Raw genomic sequence first — 19,960 nt, 5'->3', positions numbered from 1 at the left:
GAGAGGCCATCATATTGACATGACCTTTTAGATCAAAAGATTTTAGTGCTAGAGCAATTCCCTGATTCTACACCATACCCTAGCACATTGGGGCTGGAAGAAATTTAATTTTTCTTTTGCCTTTGGTCATTTATTCCTACACAGGAAGAAAACGTGTTTATGTGGGGATTGTTTTTTTTTGGGGGGGGCGGGGAGCTGTATCTTTCCCAAGCTGGATAAATGTCTAACCTGGGTAAATGACTGACATCTCAAAGAGAACGTCTTTTCCCTCGTGACTTATCCAGTCTGAGAGTTTTTAACCAGGACTCTGAGGTGGGTTGCGAACACTTGAAATTGTTTATAAAAGTTCACGAGTGTATACATCTGTGCATTTTTCTGGAGAGAGGGTCCAATGTGTTCATCTTATTCAGAAAACTACCTAAACCCCAATGTTACTGCTTCTAATTTAGCTTGGAACCAATAAGCAATGATTGAAGCCAATAAGCTGAGAGACATTTCGTTTTTTTCTGACTTCAACCCTGGCTCTGAAATAATGGCCCTGCATCCCTCCTGGATGCCATTTGAAAATGAGCTTAGCTTGTGGCCTCCTGGGTAAATGCTGCTCTTTGTCTGCAGAACAACGTGGCCCTGTCAGAGTGATGTATCACTTGGAAACCCGGGTGTGTGCCAGCCCTGTTGCAATATTGTCACATCCTGATGGGATGTTGCAACCCTGCTCTGCAACCTTCAGGGAGGAAGGAGAGAAGTCTCCGTGCATTTCCTGTGAATTTGTCCTTTCTGATTTCTGAGAAAACCAAGTCAGGTGCAAGTCCTCCTGATCCTGGTGATGGAAGAGAAATTCTTAACCTGAATGAGAGGCTTTGCTTCTCCTCAGATAGTATTAAATCCCTCTCCTCCATCCTGCTGTGACCTTTCCAAGGAGATTTTGGAGAAACTTTGTGACCAGCTGGGTATCAGAGAGGAAATGGGTCCATGCACATAGGGACACACAGAGTTGGTCAGATTGGAATAATGGGAATTCCTTGGCATGGAAGACTTTCGTGAAAGCTGCTATGTGCTGAAGGTGATTGCGTGCAGACCACCGTTTCTGAAAGTAACATAGAATAATGGTTATGAGTAAAGCCTCTGGATTCAAACTGTTTTGGGTTCACTTCCTGGTTCCACCTTTAGGCTGTGTGGCTTTAGGCAAGTCAAGTGACCTCTCTGTTTTTCAGTTGCTTCAGCTTTAAACTGTGGGTCATAATAGTACCTATCACATAGGATTATTGTAGAAATTAAATAAGATAATTCATGCAAATTGTTCAGCACAGCACCTGGTACATATCAGCTGCTCAATAAATAGTATCTGTTCTTCTTAACCTGCATTCTGATTTGGAGCTAATGGTCAGTGGTTCATAAACTTGAATAATGGAACACTCTTAAGAATCTAATGAACGCTGTCTTTTCCCTTTGCATGCACTTTCAAGGGGTCACATGCTCCTGAAGGCCACATGTAGGTCATGAAGCCTAGGTCGTGAAGCCGTGTTCTAAGGAGCATGGAAGGCTTGCTTGTGTCTTCCTAGCCTAATTGCTTAACAGGATTGCCCTGTGCTTAGGGACGTCTCTGTATTAAAATTCATTGGCTTTTGATTGTTGAATGTATGTTACATTCATTTTTTTATAAGATCTCCCATGGTCCTTCTAATACTCAAAGTGCCTTTTGAGACACATACACATACACTCACACACTGCTAGATTATTTCGTTTTCTTTACAGGAAGTTTTCTTTCGCACATTTGCCTCTTCTTTAGTGGTAGTCACAAGAGTTACCATAATGAGTCATTTGTTAACCTAATCTGTGTTTCCATAGTCCACTGTAGTCCTCTGTATTGAGTTCAGGCGGGTCAATAGCCCTTTGTCAAGCTGATTAAAGTGTAACTTTGCATGCCAAAAAAGCACTCCTCTAGCTTAAAAGCCATCTTTCTTTCTTATACATGTTTACATTTTTATATTATGGAAAAAAAAAAAAAGCCCTTCCAATGGACCTAAATTCTTCCTGGGCTTCCCATCTCTCACAGAGTCAAGACTAAACTCCTTACAAAGCCCCACAGGCCCTGAGGAGCTGAACCTCAGTTCCAACTCATCCTCCCTGTGCTCACAGCCACACTAGTTCTGTGAACATAACAAGCACCCACTGACCTCAGGGCCTTTGCACTTACTGTTCTCATTCAGGGAAGACTCTTCCATAAGCTCTCAGCATAGTTAACTTTCTTGCATCCTTCAGATGCCCTTATCAGAGAGGACTTCTGTGACCATTTATATTAAATTGCAAATTACCCATCTCTGTGCTTCTATCCCCATTTCTTATCCTGTTTTTGTTTCTTTTTCCATAACACTTATCACCTCTTTTGTTTTGTGCACTACTCTATTCTCAGTGTCTAGAACAGTGCCAGGCATGTAGTAAGTGCTTGATAAATTTTGGTTAAATGAATAGATGAATGAATGAAATATAATTGAAGGAAATAGGTAAATTAAGTGGCTCTCATTTTCCTCCTTAGCGGAGTCTCCTGATATGAAAAAGGAGCAAGACCACCCTGCAAAGACCCACACCAAAAAGCACAGTAAGTTGCTTGGCTCTCAGATGGCCGCTGACTCCTAAAGTTGGGCAAAACAGGAGGCTACTTGCTTTTGGACAGACATTGCCTCTGTACCTGCCTTGATTTCTTCATCTCATACTGGGTAGGGTGAGAAAATAGACGCATTGTTCACTGACAAAGTCACCTTCCTCTCTAGTTTCCCAAAGTGGAGTTCTACTGGATATTTCCTCTTCGTTCCGCCATAAGCGTTTTAGAATGGAGATGCCCAGTGATTAAGAAGTTGTTGCGGTCACAGGGTTAGAGATTTTGCTCTCTCCCAGAAAAAAAGATAGGGAGAAGAGAAAGATGAGAGGACACAGCTGAGATCTATTACTCTTGCTTTTGCTCAAGTGCTGGATTCCTATTTTTGTGGAGTTGTCACTCCAAGGACTGATTTTATTTTCAAGATTCAACAGTTTTTTGTAAGCCAGGTTTCCTCCCACAATAAAAACTTGTAAAAGTGTGTGAAATATCAGAGACATGGAGTTGGGGGTGCATAGAAAGAAATTGGAGATGGAATAATCTAGAAATTATAGGGGATCAGACATCTTCATCATCAGCTGCTCCACATCATCCCACAGAACCGAATTAACACAGCTCCCCCAAATGGGGGCTCCTATGTCCAGTGGGAGTAAATTGAATTTGGTTGCTAATCTCACTACAATATGTGCTTTGTTTTCAAATTGCCACTAAATCACAGCACAACTGCCCCTCTACCCCAACATATTCCAGGAGTTAAAATTCTAGAGCCCTATTGATAGGCATTTGGCTGGAGTACAGTTGCTGGGTTGGAGTGATATAATTGTTGCATTATTATTAAAAGTGGTTGCTCTCTAGGGAAGTAAGTTGAAATCAGGGTAAAGCAATTTGTCAACAATAATTAGAAGACCCTCCCCTGCCCCATGCCCCTGACTTAAGGGACTAATTCCCTAGTTACGACTTTGTCACTTGTTAGCTGTCTGACCTCGGTCAAGTCAAAAACTCTCTGGGTCTCAGTTTCCTGATTTGTAAAATTAAAAATTGAGCGAGTTCATCCTCAAGTAATTTCTTTTATTTCCATTTTTTTTCCAACAAGTGTGTGATTAGCTTCCTGGATGAGTAGAAGGAGGCGAGTATCTCTTTGATGGGAGATGTTCTAACTTGATGCTTCCTCTACCCATTTCTTTGCTGTGAAGCAGGCCATTAATAACCCCATATTTTACTTTTTTTGGTCAGATCCACGAGGGACACATTTATGGGAATTTATCCGCGACATCCTCCTGAACCCAGACAAGAACCCAGGGTTGATAAAGTGGGAAGACCGGTCTGAGGGCATTTTCAGGTTCTTGAAATCAGAGGCTGTGGCTCAGCTATGGGGAAAAAAGAAAAACAACAGCAGCATGACCTATGAAAAACTCAGCCGGGCTATGAGGTGAGGAGCTTTATGTGGCTAAAAATGATGAGGCCACAGGATCACTCATTTACACAGAAGTCTTCATCTGACTAAATACCTTATGCAATTTCCTTTGTTACAGATACTACTACAAAAGAGAAATTCTGGAACGTGTGGATGGACGACGACTGGTATATAAATTTGGGAAGAATGCTCGTGGATGGAGAGAAAATGAAAACTGAAGCTTCCAACACTTTGAACACAAACCAAAACACACCAAATAATAACAAACAGAGAACTCCTGGACGTAAATATTTCAAAGACTACTTTTTTCCTGATATTTATGTACCATAAGGGGCGAAATTTTTACTTCTAACGGGAAGAAGGAACACTACAGTTGATAAAATTATTTTGTTACTTTGAAGTATATCCTATATGGGGAACAAGCGTACACAGTTTTCTGTGAACTATGATGCTGTATGTGGTTGTGATTTGTTTTTGCCTCTATTGTGAAGTTCTTTCCACTGTACGAATAACAGGGTTTGTAACCTTGTGCTTTTATCTAAGAGAAAGGAAAAAAAATCAGAGGGCATTAAATGTTTTTATGTGCAAAATGATGTAGAATAAGGTGATGCATCCTCCATATATAAGCATCCACGTGACTTTGTCAAGACAGGTAGGCATAGTTGCCAAGTTGAACTCCAGAGTCTCAGATTGACGTGGTAACGCTGAAGATGCTGGGGAGTTCAACCTGAGCATTAGGAGCCAGTGAGTGAAGAATGGAGACGCCCCAAAGCCTCTGTAATCACCGCATAATCACCTGATCTGCAAGGTTTAAATCAGTAAGGAAAATAATGGTGGGAGGATTTATACTCGGAATGATTTCCCTGATGCCAAAACTATCCCCCTCTCCATGCTGGAATCACCTCTGCTCCCTTGTATTTATGTGAAGGTCCAGCCTTGGTTGTTTTTATCCCAATCACTAAAAATAAATGGGAAAAGGAGGTGGTGGTAGGAAAATGACTGATGAATTTCTATTACATCCTTTTAGCCTAGAGTTTCTCAACCGCGGCTTACTGGACATTTCTGGTAGCATACTTCTTTGTTATGGGGGGTTGTTCTATGCATGCTAGGAGATTTAGCAGCATCCCTGACATCTACCCACAAGATGCTGGTATTGCCACCTCAGTTGTGACAGCCAAAAATGTCTCCAGACATTGTCAAATGTTCCTGGAGGTAAAGGTGGGGATGGACAAAATTGCCCCTTATAGAGAACCATGGCTTCAGCCAGTCCAGAGGAAACATGGTAATGTATTTTCAGAGCAAAAAGAGAGATCAGGCCTTTTTGTCCCTAGAGGGAAGCAAAAGCAAGACTTTGAAGTCAACCTTTAATTTTTTAATTTTTAAAATTTTGATTTAAATTTTTAATTGTTAAAATATTAGGGACAATAGGTTTAAATACCTAGAGGAACGTCTTTTCAGAAACCCAGATGAGAGCCAAAGTCTGACAAATTAAACAGTCGTGTGATAAGAACTAGAATAGAAAACATTTTTGTCGGAATTACAAAGCAGAGTAAAAATTATATTACAGAAAGACGAAATAGGAACATGCTGCTGTCTCTCTCTCTTGCTCTCTCTTTCTCTGGGTTACAGGGAAAACTGTCTTAAAATCTTGACTCCTTTGGATCCTCTCTTTCCTGTCTCATCTGAACTTATCCTAAAGTGAACAATGCCTTGATTTGCATCCAGAGGATTGTTTTTAACAAAGAAGTGAAAGATAGAAAAGGAAAACAAACTCTGCTTAGGATCTCACCAGTAGGAAGTTGGGGGCCTCTTCTTCAGTAATGGGATTGCTTTGTGGTACCTGGAGAGTTATCATGTGGGCACGTGATCTGGGGAGAGGTGAGCCTGTCGATATTTTGAAAATGGGGTTGAACATCCAGATCTCCTTTGCAACTTTTCTTTTTGGCCGCCTGTGTCCTTGGCCTTCTCCTCTATCCTGGCTCTTTATCTGTAAAGCATATGGGGATGAAGACATGCATAAACAAGAGGGAGGGGGATGCCTTGTCTCCTTCAGTTAATAGAGTGTCTACCACAGGGCCTTACCCAGCGGGGGGTTGCAATTCGTTTTTGAAGGTTGCAAAGGGTTTGTGATGTATTCAGAAGAGTGGAAGTAAGGAAAATCAGGAATTTGTCCTAATTATAATGAGAAACAGGTGAGTGACCTTGGAGCAAGCTTAGCAAGATGAACGACCTTCTGAAGGGACAATCGAGTCTGTCTATTTTTCTTTCTGCCTGGCATGGTCTCCTTCACAAATGTGTTGCTTGGTGTTGTCAAGCAATAGCTACTTTGGGAGCTGAGAAAAACAAGTGAACAGTGAAGATTTTCACTATGCAGCTGAGATGTTCCTGCAGAAAAGACATACCCTGCTCAAGCAAGAGTAAAGAATGATGCGCCTTTCCCAGTACCTGGCTATACTATACATAGAGCATATTAACCATCCAGATATCTGAAAGTGGTGTAACAAGGAATATTTGTGTGTCCATGTGTGTCTGGATTATGTGAAGTTACTGGGGTGTGTCCCAGTTGAAGTTCTATGATTCCTTCCCTGGGTTGCCCCAGTTCATCATCTAAGGTGGCTAGATCCTTCTCTGAATTCATCTTTCCCCAAACCTGTATATTTCCCACACTAGCCTTGGCTCTTTCTGCCACCTCTCCATTGGAAAGCAATCACTGCTAAGTAGTAAGTGAATCTGGGAGTACTAAGTTGAACAGGTCTGCAGATAATTAGCAGATTATGTTATTTGTTGGAAGGACTATTTCTTGACACCTGGGATCTGCTTAAATAGGCTGCGTTATTAAGTTCCTAGAGTGTCTTTCTATTGTCTTGGCCTGAGTTTGATGTGTTTTCTATGTACTCTTTGTAACTTGGAGAATTCAAGGTAATTGAGCCATGCCAACTTGAGGTGTGCACAAAGTTCTTCCCAACACAGTGTTGAAAGGGAGAGCAAAGTCCCAGAGATAAGCCAGCAGAAGGTGAAGCCCCCACGTTCTTTTGGGGATACATGTCTTGTGACTCAAGAAGCACAGGTGGTCATGAAACATGGTCTCCTTGAACCCCCCTTAAGCCAAAGGCTTGGGCTCTTATTAGCAATTTTGTGGGATTTTGAGGCTAAGATTTTACCAGACTCAGATAATCTGAGGTGCCTAGATATTTGACTTGATAAAATTTGAGCAACGCCCTGACTCCCAGAGATGTGTCATAACCTCTTAGTGTGCCCCTAGGCAGGCAGGCCCATGTTATTTTTGAGTGCACTAGTTCTTTAAAGGTTTTTTTTTGCCTTATTAGACTGTAAGCTCTTTGATGGCAGGGACTATGTCTTGTCATCCTTGTTTTCCAATGCATGAGACAGGTACTCAATAAATATTTGTCAAATTAATGAATTCATATCTTTTGGAAGACTCCTCTGTTTGGGAAGCCTTATCTATAATTGGGACATGAGTTATTTCCTCCCTGGAATAAGAGCACAACCGCCAAATCTTCAAGGACATTTTATCTGCTAGATGAACTTTTTACTGTGAGACTCTTTACTCTGCCTTCCTACCTGCGCTGAAATGAAACCGAAACCAGCTGTTCGGTTCCACAAGTCCATTTGTGTTGGATGAGAATTCTGTTGCCTTATTTGGAACTGTGAGACTTATCTGGTACAAGTAGCCAGCAACGAACCTTTGACCTGTTTTAACCAATGAAGATTATGAATGTGTGTATATGATGTAAATTGGTATTTAAATATAAAGCAGTTCTAAGTTTTAGTATTTTTGGGTTGGTTTTTATTTTATTTTTCTTTTTGAAAAATATTGAGAATCTTTTGATAAGATTAGTATTGCATGCTAGATTTTAGTTTTGCAAGTGTCTTGTTTTTCAAATGTATAAAATATAGGAAAAAGTAAAATAGTAAGAGGGAAAGGCAATTATATTATTCTGTACATAAAACAAGCATTTTTTTGAGTGTCTACATTGTGTAGCACATGGAACCATACATGTGAGGAACTTGTCTAATTATATAGGGTGTAACAGATACTTGATAAGTACCTATTGGACAGATGCTTACTATATGCATTAAAAAAACACAAAAAAACCAGCACAGCAATCCAATATCAGAGCTGAATTATCTTCAGTGTTGGAGTTCAATTCAGTGTCTGGAATAAGAACATTTACAAAAACCTGTTGAGATGGTGTCTTCTATACCACTGAAATGTACAGTCCTTCATGTTTAGCTAAACTGGGATTAATCTTTCTGTAGCTATCTGTACAATTCTTGCTTTTCATCCCATCTGACTTCTGGGTTGACAATTTGTGGGGAAAAAACCCTCCAGCCACTATTTTTTTTTTCAATCAGAAATCTTGTCCTTTATGTCAAATTCAAACTATTTCTGTTTTGCGAATGAATTTTATTTTTCAAAATTGGGTTATTGTTGGATGGATCCCAGAAAACACTAATAAAAACCACAGAGACTAGCTTGTAAAATGTGTTTCATTTTCCAACAGGCCATCTGAAACTGGACTTCAAGGAAATGCACTTAGTTTATAGCAACGGAACAAAAGCAGTTTCTGCATTCATTTACTCAAGCATTTATTTAACACTAACTATGTACCAGGCACTGTCCTAGGCTCTGGGTTATAGCAGAGAACACCAGAGACAAAATTCTGTATTTTCATGGAGCACTTGCTCTATTGGGTGGAAACAAACAAGAAACAAAAAACAAACCAATAAAACAAAGCATATCAATTGTGTAGAATAGGAAGGTTGAACAGGGCAGAGGAATAGTGCTGGAGCATGTAGGGGCATTTGCAAGTTTAGGCAGAGTTGAGAAGGAAACATTTTGGTAAAGACCTCATGGATATAAGGGAAGGAGTCTTGCAGATATTTGGGGGAGAGTGAGCCATATGGAAGGACCAGTAAGTGCAAATGTTCTGAGATAGGTGTGTTCCTGGCATGTCTAAGAAACAGCAAGGAAGTCTGTTTGCCAGAGCCTAGTAAGCAATAGTAGGAGATGACATAAGAGAGGCCCTTGGAGACAAAATTACAGAGCTTAGAGGCACTTGTGGAGGCTCTAGTTTTTCCTTTCAGTGAGATGGGGAGCCACAGTGAAGTGACACTCTCCAACTTCTGTTTTAAAAGGATGCCTCTGGCTGCTGTGTTGAGAGTGGATTGCAGGGGGCATTTGATGTTAGGAGTACATCCTTAGTAAAGGATAACCAAAGATGGGTTAGGAAAGATCACTCTCACATCCAGGTTTCCAATTCAATTCTCAACAAAAATGTTTCAAGGCAGTAAGCGAGCTCCCCCAGTTCATAGTACATTTCTCCCCGGGCCCAGAAGGCTCAGTCATCCAGTCTCTCAACTTCATAAATGATAATGAAAATAGTAGCTAACCGTTTGGGAAGATTCACTTGATTCCAGATACTGTAATATGTTCTTTATACACATTTTTACATTTAATCCTCTTGCAACCTTGTGACATCTAAATAATATTTCCAGTTTTCAAAAGAAAGAAATGAAGGTCAGAAAAAATTAAATGACTTTCTTGGAGTCACATAGCTAGTAAGTGGTAGAGTTGGCATTTTTGCCCAAGACTCTCTTTTTCCAAATGTTTCTCTGGTTCCTCTGGATACTAATGTTACAAGCACACACACACGCACACACACATGATTACATGGTCAAAAATATCTGCAAAACATCCTGTTAATGTTTTACAGAGTTATTGACTGCAGGATTTCTCAGACTTTTTATTATGTTATATGTACTGTGTATTTCTAAGAGAGGGAAAACACTTTATGGAACCAGCATACCTGAGAACACATTTATGTAAATGATGCTTTTAAAATTAAATATATCTTATTTTTTTGATGCCAGGGACTGGGGATTGAACCTGGGAACTCAGTGAGCCAGTGCTCAGCCACTGAGTCACATCTGGTTCCCTGAGTTGGTTTTTAGTTTTACTTGCTGTTTTTGTTTTTTTGGGAGGCACCAGGAACTGAACCTAGGACCTCCGATATGGGAAGCACGTGTTCAACCACTTGAGCCACATCTGTTCCCCAAATGACGTTTTTTTTTCTTTTTTCTTTTGTCTTTACAAATGACGATTTTTGAGAGGATTACTCCTCAGACTTAGAAATGAGACATTTTCATGTTTGGGCGAACTAAGTACCTTGATAATATTCCTGCACATCAAACTTGGCTAACTGTGAATATGTTCCACTTGTTTCTCATTTAGAAGAAAATACTTCATTTATTGTTCGGGGCATTATTTATTTCCATTGATGCATTTTCAGTAATCACCAGAACCTGGAAAATAACTCTGGGAACTACGAACTATCCTGAATTTTAACTCTCTAGAACTATGCTATCCAAAACTATAGGCGTTAGCCACATGTAGCTATTAAAATTTAAACTAATTGAAATTATATAAAATAGACAATTTAGTTCTTAATCACACCAGCCACATTCCAAAAGCTGAATAGCCACATATGGCTAGTGGTCACTGTGTTAGTGCAAATATAAAAAAATTCCAGCACCACAGAAAGTTCTATTGTACGCTACTGCTCTAGAATCTGTCAGGGTGCAAAGGGGAGTGAAGGAAATCAGCAAACAGTGAAATAAGACCCGATGAGCCTTAGAAGCCAAAGGTAACCCTGCATAGTAGAAAACAAAAAGTAAAGATCCAAAGCAAATATCTCTGTGTTTGCTAAAATGGTGACAGGATCTGTGAGTACAAACAAGTTTGATGCTGTCATTGGAGCTTATGGAGTGGGATGATTTGGTTATTCTTATCTCCAAACCCCACAGATACCCTATAATCATTAATCTGAATGCTCCCAGGATGTGACTGTCTGGGTGAGAATATTGACATTGATGGGAGATCTCTGGAATGGGAAGGGAAGGGAATGGCTGCCACTGCCCACAAATGGTACTAATATCACTGTCTTCCTTTTTGAATAAGTAGTCTACTTGGGCTCTCTATTTCCTTATAAGTCATTTCTCCTTTAACTATCATGATCTGGCTTCTGTTCACTTCAAGTTCCTAAAAATGCCTTATTGAAGATCATAGGCAAACTCATTCTAGCCTCAGGGACTTTGCTTTAACTGTTCCCTGTGCCTAGAATGCATTTCCCTTGATCTTCATGTGGCTGGCTCCTTCAAATCATTCAGGTTTCAGTTCAAAATATTGTCTTACTTAATCACACTAGCTTCAGTTGCTCAACTACTCAGCCATCACTTCCTATTATCCTCATTTTATATATTCAGAAATTATGCTATCTGGAATTATACATAACTGCTTACAATTTTTTTAAATTAGAGAAGTTGTAGTTTTACAGGAAAATCATGTAAAAATACAGCATTCACATATACCCTCTATTGTTGATACTTTGCGTTACTGTGGTACCTTTGTTAAAACTGGTAAAAGAATATTAAAATTGTTCTAACTACAGCCCATAGTTTACATTAGGTATATTTTTACATTCTATTATTATCATCTTGTATTACTGTCATATATTTGTTATAATTCATGCAAGAACATTCTTATACTTGTACTAATTATAGTCCATCACTTAAGGTAGGGTTCACTGTTATACAGTCTTTTGTTTCATCTTTTGATTTTTATTCTAGTAACATATATTTATATATATGCTAAAATTTACTCTTTTAACACATACATAATTAAGTGTTAACTACACTCATAGTAATGTGCTACCATTACCATCATCATTTCCAAATTTTACCATCAACCTAAATAGAAATTTTGTACAAATAAAACATCAACTCCCCATTCTTTACCCCCAGACCATCCCCTGGTAACCTATATCCTAGATTCTAACCCTATGAGTTTGCTTATTATAATTAGTTCATGTCAAGGAGGTCATACAATATTTCCTTTTGTGTGTGGTTTATTTCACTCAGTATTATGTCCTCAAGGTTCAACCATGTTGTCACATGCATCTGGACTTCATTCCTTTTTATGGCTGAATAATATATCCATTCACCTGTTGAGGGACACTTGGGTTGCTTTCATCTTTTGCCAATTGTGCATAATGCTGCTATGAACATTGGTGTGCATATATCTGTTTGTGCCCCTGTTTTCAGTTCTTCTGGGATATAACTAGTTGTGGGATTGCCAGGTCCTATGGTAATTCTATACTTACCTTTCTGAGGAACTGTCAAATTATCTTCCACAGTGGCTGCAACATTTTACGTTCCCACTAGCAATGAATGATTGTTCCTATTTCTCCACATCTTCTCTAAAACTTGTAATTTTTTTTTAACAGTAGCCATTCTACTGTGTATGAAATGATATCTCATTGTGGTTTTGCATTTTCCCAATAGCTTCATGAGATTTTCAGCCACTTGTAGATCCTTTTTTGGAGAACTGTCTATTCAAGTCTTTTGCCCATTTTAAAATTGGGTGGTTTGGCTTTTTATTGTTGAGTTGTAGGATTTCTTTATATACTTTGGATATTAAACACTTATCAGATATGTGGTTTTGAAATATTTTCTCCCACTGAGTACATTATATCTTTTCACTTTCATGACAAAGTTCTTTGTTGCACAAAGAGTTTGATCAGGATTGTATTAATTATTCTTGGAATGGTAGAATTCACCTGTAATGCCATCTGATCTTGACTTTTCTTTTTTGGGAGGTTTTTGATGACTAATGAAATATCTTTACTTATAATAGGTCTGTGAGATCTTCTATTTCTTCTTGAGTCAGTATAGGTCATTCATGTGTTTCTAGGAATATGTCCATTTCATCTAGGTTGTCTGACTTGTTGGCATACAGTTGTTGATAAAATCCTCTTATGCTTCTTTTTATTTCTGTGGGGTCAATAGTAATGTCCACCCTCTCATTCCTGATTTTATTTATTTGCATCTTCTCTCTTTTTTTCATTGTAATCTAGCAAAAAGTTTGTCAGTTTTACTGATAATCTTCATTTTCTTCACATTACCCTAAGCCACTCTCCTGTCTTATCTTTTCAACTTGCAGAACTTCTTTTAGTAATTCTTGTACAGCAGGTCTCTTCTTGATGAACTGTCTCAGTTACTGTTTATCTGTGACTACTTTAAACTCTTCCTCATTTTGAAGGACAGTTTTTGGCTGGCAATTGTTCTCTTTCAGTGCCGTAAATATATCAACCTCTGCCTTCTTGCCTCCCTGCTTTCTGATGAGAAATATACAGTCTTATTGAGGATCCTTTATATGTGATGAATCACTTTACTTTTGCTGCATTCAGAATTCTCTATCTTTGGCATTTGACATTCTGATTAGTGTGTGTTTCAGAGTAGGTCTATTAGGATTTCTTCCATTTGGAGTATGTTGTGCTTCTTGTACATGTATATTTGTATCTTTTTCATATGTCCTTTTCCCTTCTCTTATCTTTCTGGGACATCCATTACATGTATGTTTCTGCTCTTTGTGCTGTGACTCAAATCCCTGAGACACTGCTCATATTTTTCTTTTCTTCTCTCTGCTTTTCTGACTGTCTTATTTCAATTGTCCTGTCTTCTAGTTCACTGATTCTTTCTTCTGCCTGTTCAGATCTGCTGTTCTATGCCTCTACTGTATTTTAATCTTTATTGTGCCTTTAATTCCTATAATTTCTGTTACGTTTCTTTTTATACTTTCGAAATCTTCTTTATGCTCACACATTGTCTTCTTAATATCCTTTATCTATTTATGCATCTTTTCATTCATTTCCCTGAATTGATTTAGGAGATTTGTTGAACTTATTTGACTAGTTGTTAAAAATTCTGTGTCTCTTCTGAGGTTTTAATTCGTTCCCTTGATTGAGCCATATCTGTTTCTTAATATGGCTTGTAACTTTTTGCTTACGTCTGAGCATCTGGTTATCTTGATGGGTTAACTCTGAAAATCAGTTTATTCCTCTTTCTAGGGTTTTATTATTGATTGGCTTTATGTTAAGGCTCTTCTTTGATGCTTGGTCCAACTTATTCCAGACTTTAAAATAGCCCATATTTAACTATTCAGATTTTCTCAGCTCTTCATCTGATTCTCGCCTTGGATATGTGGTACAATTTTTAAGATTGCATTTTTTTGTGTGTGATTGTTTCACCTCCAGGGGAAATCTTTTCCTTATCTGGTAATCTTGATCTGTTCTCTTCGTTCTTGGGCAGAATTTTCTTACCAGCTCCTATTTGTTTAAATTATCTCCCTCACTCAGTGCCTCCTTTTCCTTTCAATTTTTAGTTCTGGGACCTGTCTTGTCTTATAGCAGCTTAGTTTAATCACCTCTATTTTTTACTGTCTCAGATTTCTGCCCCATTAACATATCCACCCCAGGGAGCCAGACAGGGTTAATCCAACATAATGGATTACTCCACAAAAGTCCGTTTTGCTTTTAGGTGTCCAGCTATCAGAAACTGGATTGAGTGAGCACCTCTTGCCAACAGTTCTGCTGCAGTTTCTCTCCCCAGACTCCAACAGGACTTAGAGGCTTGTCTTCCACCCTGGGTCTCTGCAGACTTGGGTCCCTGTGCCAGGATATGCATGGGTTTCTAACTTACTGCTGTGTGAGGATCTATAGTGTGCCTCTGTGATGGGGGGACCCAGGCCACTTCATCTATACAACTCCCAAGCTGCACAGAACAGAGTGAGGAAGAAGGGAATGGACAAGTGGGTCCTGGACAGAAATTTCCAAACTGATATTTTTATTTTTCTTTAATTCAGCATTTTTGGGGTCCTTCTCCAGTCTCTACTGTCCTCCAGATTTCTAAGCAAGTGGGATTTGGCCTTTTATTCACTGATTCTCTGGGGAAACTTTTCCGGGAGATGTCTTATGTTGCCATGTTAATGATGTCACTCTGAAATTATATTTTAATTTATTAGTTTACTCATAGTATTCACTTTCCCTGTTATAAAGTAAATTCTAGGAGAGTAGGACTTTTATGCTATCTTCATAAACATATCTCTAGAGCTAGGATGTGCTTGATGCATACACCTGGCTCCTTAAATATTGTTGAATAGATAAATGAAGGATCTCTATTATTTTCAAGTTTTGAGGCTTTTGTTCTGACTTCATGATTTTTGACACTGGTGATCCACCCTCCCCTGCCCTGTCTTTACTTTTGGAAAAGATCTACTCCCTTGTTTTCTGCAATACTGAAAGCCTTGTATGACTCCTGCTTTTCTGTGGACTCATTCTTCACTTGTTATTCTTCCCATCTCTCTGTTTGTATTTCCAAAGAATAAATCCTCAATCCCCCTTTCTTCTCCCTTTACATTCTCTCCCTTGAAATTTAGTCTCTCCACTATGGTCAGGGTAGATAGCTCATGAGTTTGGTGCCTTGCCAGTGGGCCCTACTTTGGAGTTTGTGCTCCACAGTGTGACAGAATTGGACTCAGTTGTGGTTTCCCTACACATGGCTCTTTGGTCACTTCTATTTGAACCTATAATCAGTGCTGAAGTTGGTAGGTGTGTGTCCAAGAGACTTGAATCTTTGGACTGTCCATGTGCCAGCTGGGCCCCAATCCTCAATGGAGTTGCAACACCTACTCTGCAGTTCAAGGAGGCGATGATGGACAACCACCATACCAAGGAACTGAGAGAGCCTTCAACTACAAGCAAGAGAGTCCCATCCATTGGCTATATGGGACTGAAGCCCCCTCTCAATTAGAGGTGGAGTGGGTATCACCATCCCAGAATTCTCAGGATTGGGGAATGAACTATGCACTAGGGTGGTCTTACTGGTATTCTACTTTAGACTTATTGTGCTTCTAGCAATGGAAGAAATTGTATGATTGATGTGGAGGCAGTGGCCACTGGAGGTTCTGGGGGAGGGAGAGGGAAAAATAGGTGTAACATGGGGGCATTTTCAGGACTTGAGAATTGCCCTAAATGACATTGCAACAACAGATACAGACCATTATATATCTTGTCATAACTTATGGAATTGTGTGGGAGAGCGTGTAAACTACAATGCAAATTATATATATATAATCCATGCTTAGCAGCAATGCTCCAAATGTGTTCATAATTGCAATGAATGTACCACACTAATGAAGGATGTTGTTAATGCGGACAAATGTGGGTGGTGTGAGGATCAGGGAATATGGGAATCTCTTATATTTTTTATGTAACATTTATGTGATCTAAATATCTTTTTAAAAAAAAATAAATTAAAAAAATTAGCCTCTCAATAGATCAGCTTAGAGATTCCATAGTGATATCAAGAGGTACAGGCTGATGTATTTCTGGTCCTGGCTTCAACTCAGTTGGAGACCATGGGCCAGTCACTTAACTTGTCCATTTCTTAGTTACTTCATCAATTAAATGGAAATACAGACTACTTTACAGTGGTATCATGGGAATCAAAGGAACAGATTCTAGCAGTTGATCCTTCTGCAATTTATGGGAGGGTTTGCTTGCATATGAAAACACTATGCTGAGCACTTGGCTTTAATTTTTCCATTTAATCCTTACTCTAAATCCTTCCTAACAGTTTTTACTGTTATCTACATTTTATAGATGAGGCTTAGAGAGGTAAAGTATCATGCCCGAGTTTACCTGCTCTGTGTTGCTGGGCTGATATTTGGACCTCTGCCAGACTGTGACCAGATTTGGGGTCTTAATCATTATGTTCTACTGTCTTTCTTTGAAAATGTTTTGGAAAGAATTAAGCACTGAACAAAGGAAAGGAATTATTGTGACAATCCAAAGAGATGCATTAGACGAATCTAGGTTGAGTATACAATGACATCTAGCCAACATGGATGTTGTTCTAGATATTTTTACCATTAATTATAGTCAGACCTGACCATCTTTGGCCAGGAACGAAGGTACAAAGAGGATTTGATGCCTTATTTGCCTTAAAATCATAGCCCTAGAAAAGCTTAGAACGAGAAGATAATTTAGTACCAGTTATAAGAGCTCAAAAACTTTAATGAACAGACTCAAGTCACCCAGGTTATTAGTGGCAGCTAAGAAGGGAAGCTGGGAAGGGAAACCAATTTTCTGGTTTTACCATTTATGACTTCTCTATCCGAACATGAAATTTCCTTTCCATGAGTGCCCCATAATCATAGGGGTCTGCAACCTATAATATGACTTCAGAGAGACTTCTTTTTCCTTATGGCCTCCATGGTGATCCCATGCAAATTTCTTATGCTGACTCTTTGAATCCAACAAAAATTGTCTTCTTTCTATGCCCTAGCCAGGTCACAGAGGGAAAATCGCACATCCTAGATGTTAATGGAAAAGCAGATATGGAACCATAGGGACCAAGTCAAAGTTGCCAAGATATGTCTGCAGAAATCCTTAGCATTGCTGAGAAAGAAGCACAAGAGTATGGAATCTGGTAAAAGGTCCCTTTTTAACCATCTGCCCTCTGACTTCCCTACTCTGCTTATTTGTGTGTGTGTGTGTGTGTGTGTGTGCATAAGTCTACCCTTCTTGCTCTTGCTTTCTGTGTCTCTTTCGGAGTCCTTGTTTCTTTCCCATACCCTTCCTTCCTTTTGTTAACTAGTCCATTTCAGGTTCCTTCCCTCTCCAAACCTGTCTTCCCATGTTGTTGTAACACAGAGAGCCGGCAAGAGTATAGTCCTGGACCAGGAATGGTGCCACCTCTCTGAAAGCCTCAGTGGTGACAATAACAAATGGTATTTACTTAAGAGTTATTAACACATCAACTGTTCTCCTCTTTACTGTTTGGTCATGTCATTCACCACTAATGGAGTTTTCCAATGGCAAACAAAAAGAGAAGAAGAAAAATAAACAGTGTATTCACACTAGATAGAGTTGATGATCCCTGCTGAAACTGAAAATAGAGAAGATCTCTTAAGTTTGACCTGAGGACACATCTCACCTGATAGGGGATACACAGGATTCTGGGGCCATTTTGGACTCTCCATTGAGGTTCTCTCTTAGAGGGAAAGGAAGAATAACTGGAGGATGTGATTGCATGGTACAGGAAAAAAATACTTCACTTATTCAACAATTTTTAACTACTATCGATCACATTCAAGGTTTCAGGCACTTCGTGGAATGCTGCCATAGTGCACAAGATATATTCAAGGTCAAATAACTGGACCAAGTTACAGTGGGTTAATATAAGATCTTGCTTTACTCTCAGTTCCTGTCCACTACACTGCCTGTTGATGACCATTCATTCTTTAGGAAGGAGGTATCTTCAAATCACTGGGACTGGAGAACAGATTTGCAGAGACCTTAACCTCTCTTAAACTTAGCTTCCTCATGAACAAGCAGGGAGTACTAATTTGGAGCTCGTGCATTATGGGGAAGATGGCCAAATAACCAGGATACTACATTGGTGTGTGATCAATAATATGGTACTATAGGGAGATGGGAAACATAGATTCCAATCAAGTTTCCACCAATAACTAGCCATGGGCATTAGGCAAGTTCCTTAAACTCTCTAGCTTTGTTTTCTTTGTCAGTCTACTAGGGATTTGTCAATTTTATTGACCTTATATAAGAACCAGATTTTAGGTTTTTAAAATTCTCTCCGTAGGTTTATTTTATTGTTATCAACCTCATTTATTTCTGCTCTAATCTTTGTTATTTCTTTCCATCTTCCTGCTTTGGGATTAGTTTGCTGCTCTTTTTCTAGTTCCTCCAGGTATACAGTTAGGTCTTTGATTTAAGCTCATTCTTCTTTTATAATGTAGGCATTAAGGGCTATAAATTTCACTCTCAGCACTGCCTTTGCTGCATCCCATAGGTTGTGTTCTCATTTTCATTTGTCTTGAGATATTTATTGGTTTCTCTTGTAATTTCTTCTTTGACCTACTGACTATATGAGTGTGCTGCTTAATCTTCATATATTTGTGGATTTTCCCATTTTCCACTGGTTATTGACTTCCAACTTCATTCCATCATATCAGAGAAAGTGCTTTGTATAATTTTAATCTTTTTAAATTTATTGAGAACTGTCTTGTGATCCAACATATGGTCTATCCTGGAATATGATCCATGAGCACTTGAGAAGAATGTATGTCTTGCTCTTTTGGAATGTAATGCTCTATAAATGTCAGTTAGGTCTAGTTCATTTATCATATTATTCAAGTTCTTTATTTCCTTATATATTCTCTATCCAGATGTTCTATTCAATGCTGAGAGTGATGCATTGAACTCTACAACTATTAGTAGAGATGTATGTTTCTCCCTTCAGTTTTGCCAGTGTGTGTTTCATGTATTTTGGACCACCCAAGTTAGATGCATAAATATTTATGATTGCTATTTCTTCTTGGTGAATTGTCCCTTTTAATAATATATAATGACCTTTTTCATCTCTTATAACAGTTTTGTATTTTAAATTTATTTTTCTGATACTAGTGTCACTACTCCAGATCTTTTTTTGTTAGTGTTTGTGTGGAATATATCTTTCCAACCTTTCACTTTCAGCCTGATTGTGCCCTTGCCTCTAAAGGTGAGCATATAGATGGCTCATATTTTTTAAAAATTCATTTTATTTTATTTTTTATTTATTATATTTTTAGGAGGTACCAGGGAGTGAATCTGGGACCTCGTACTTGCAAAACAGGTACTCAATCACTGAGATACACTCACTCTGCCTGACTCATATTTTTTTATCTGTTCTGTCAATCTATGTCTTTTGATTGGGAATTTCAATCCATTAATATTATATGTTATTATATTGACTTTGCTTACATTACATGGCATTGCTTACTTCAGCCATTTAATCCTTTGACTTTCCATTGTCATATCTTAGTTTAGTCTTTTTTTACCCTTTTAGTTTCCTTTACCAAGATTCTTCATTTCTACATTCTTCTCCAAATCTCTCACCCTGGTCTTTTCCTTTTAGGCTGCAAAACTCCCTTTAGTATCTCTTGTAAATCTGGTCTTTTGGTAAAATATTCTCTCAGTTTTGTTTAGCTGGGATGACTTTAAACCCAAACTCATTTTTGAGGGACAGTT

At 38.7% G+C, this 19,960-nt stretch overlaps 1 protein-coding gene across 1 annotated transcript in view; it reads left to right on the top strand.

Annotated features, from left to right (window-relative positions):
• Positions 1-8,506, top strand: part of EHF (ETS homologous factor) — a 40,514-nt gene extending 32,008 nt beyond the window's left edge. The window contains exons 7-9 of the mRNA XM_004446852.5: positions 2,537-2,599; positions 3,830-4,025; positions 4,129-8,506. Of these exons, the coding sequence (XP_004446909.1) occupies positions 2,537-2,599; positions 3,830-4,025; positions 4,129-4,228 (359 nt within the window). The 3' untranslated portion in view covers positions 4,229-8,506. The remainder of the gene's footprint in view (positions 1-2,536; positions 2,600-3,829; positions 4,026-4,128) is intronic.
• The last annotated feature ends 11,454 nt before the right edge of the window (positions 8,507-19,960 follow it).

Source organism: Dasypus novemcinctus, chromosome 10 (assembly GCF_030445035.2).
Source record: "Dasypus novemcinctus isolate mDasNov1 chromosome 10, mDasNov1.1.hap2, whole genome shotgun sequence".
Lineage (NCBI taxonomy): Eukaryota > Metazoa > Chordata > Mammalia > Cingulata > Dasypodidae > Dasypus > Dasypus novemcinctus.
The sequence above is the reverse complement of the archived record's forward strand: the minus strand, read 5'-3'. Positions and strand labels throughout refer to the sequence as shown.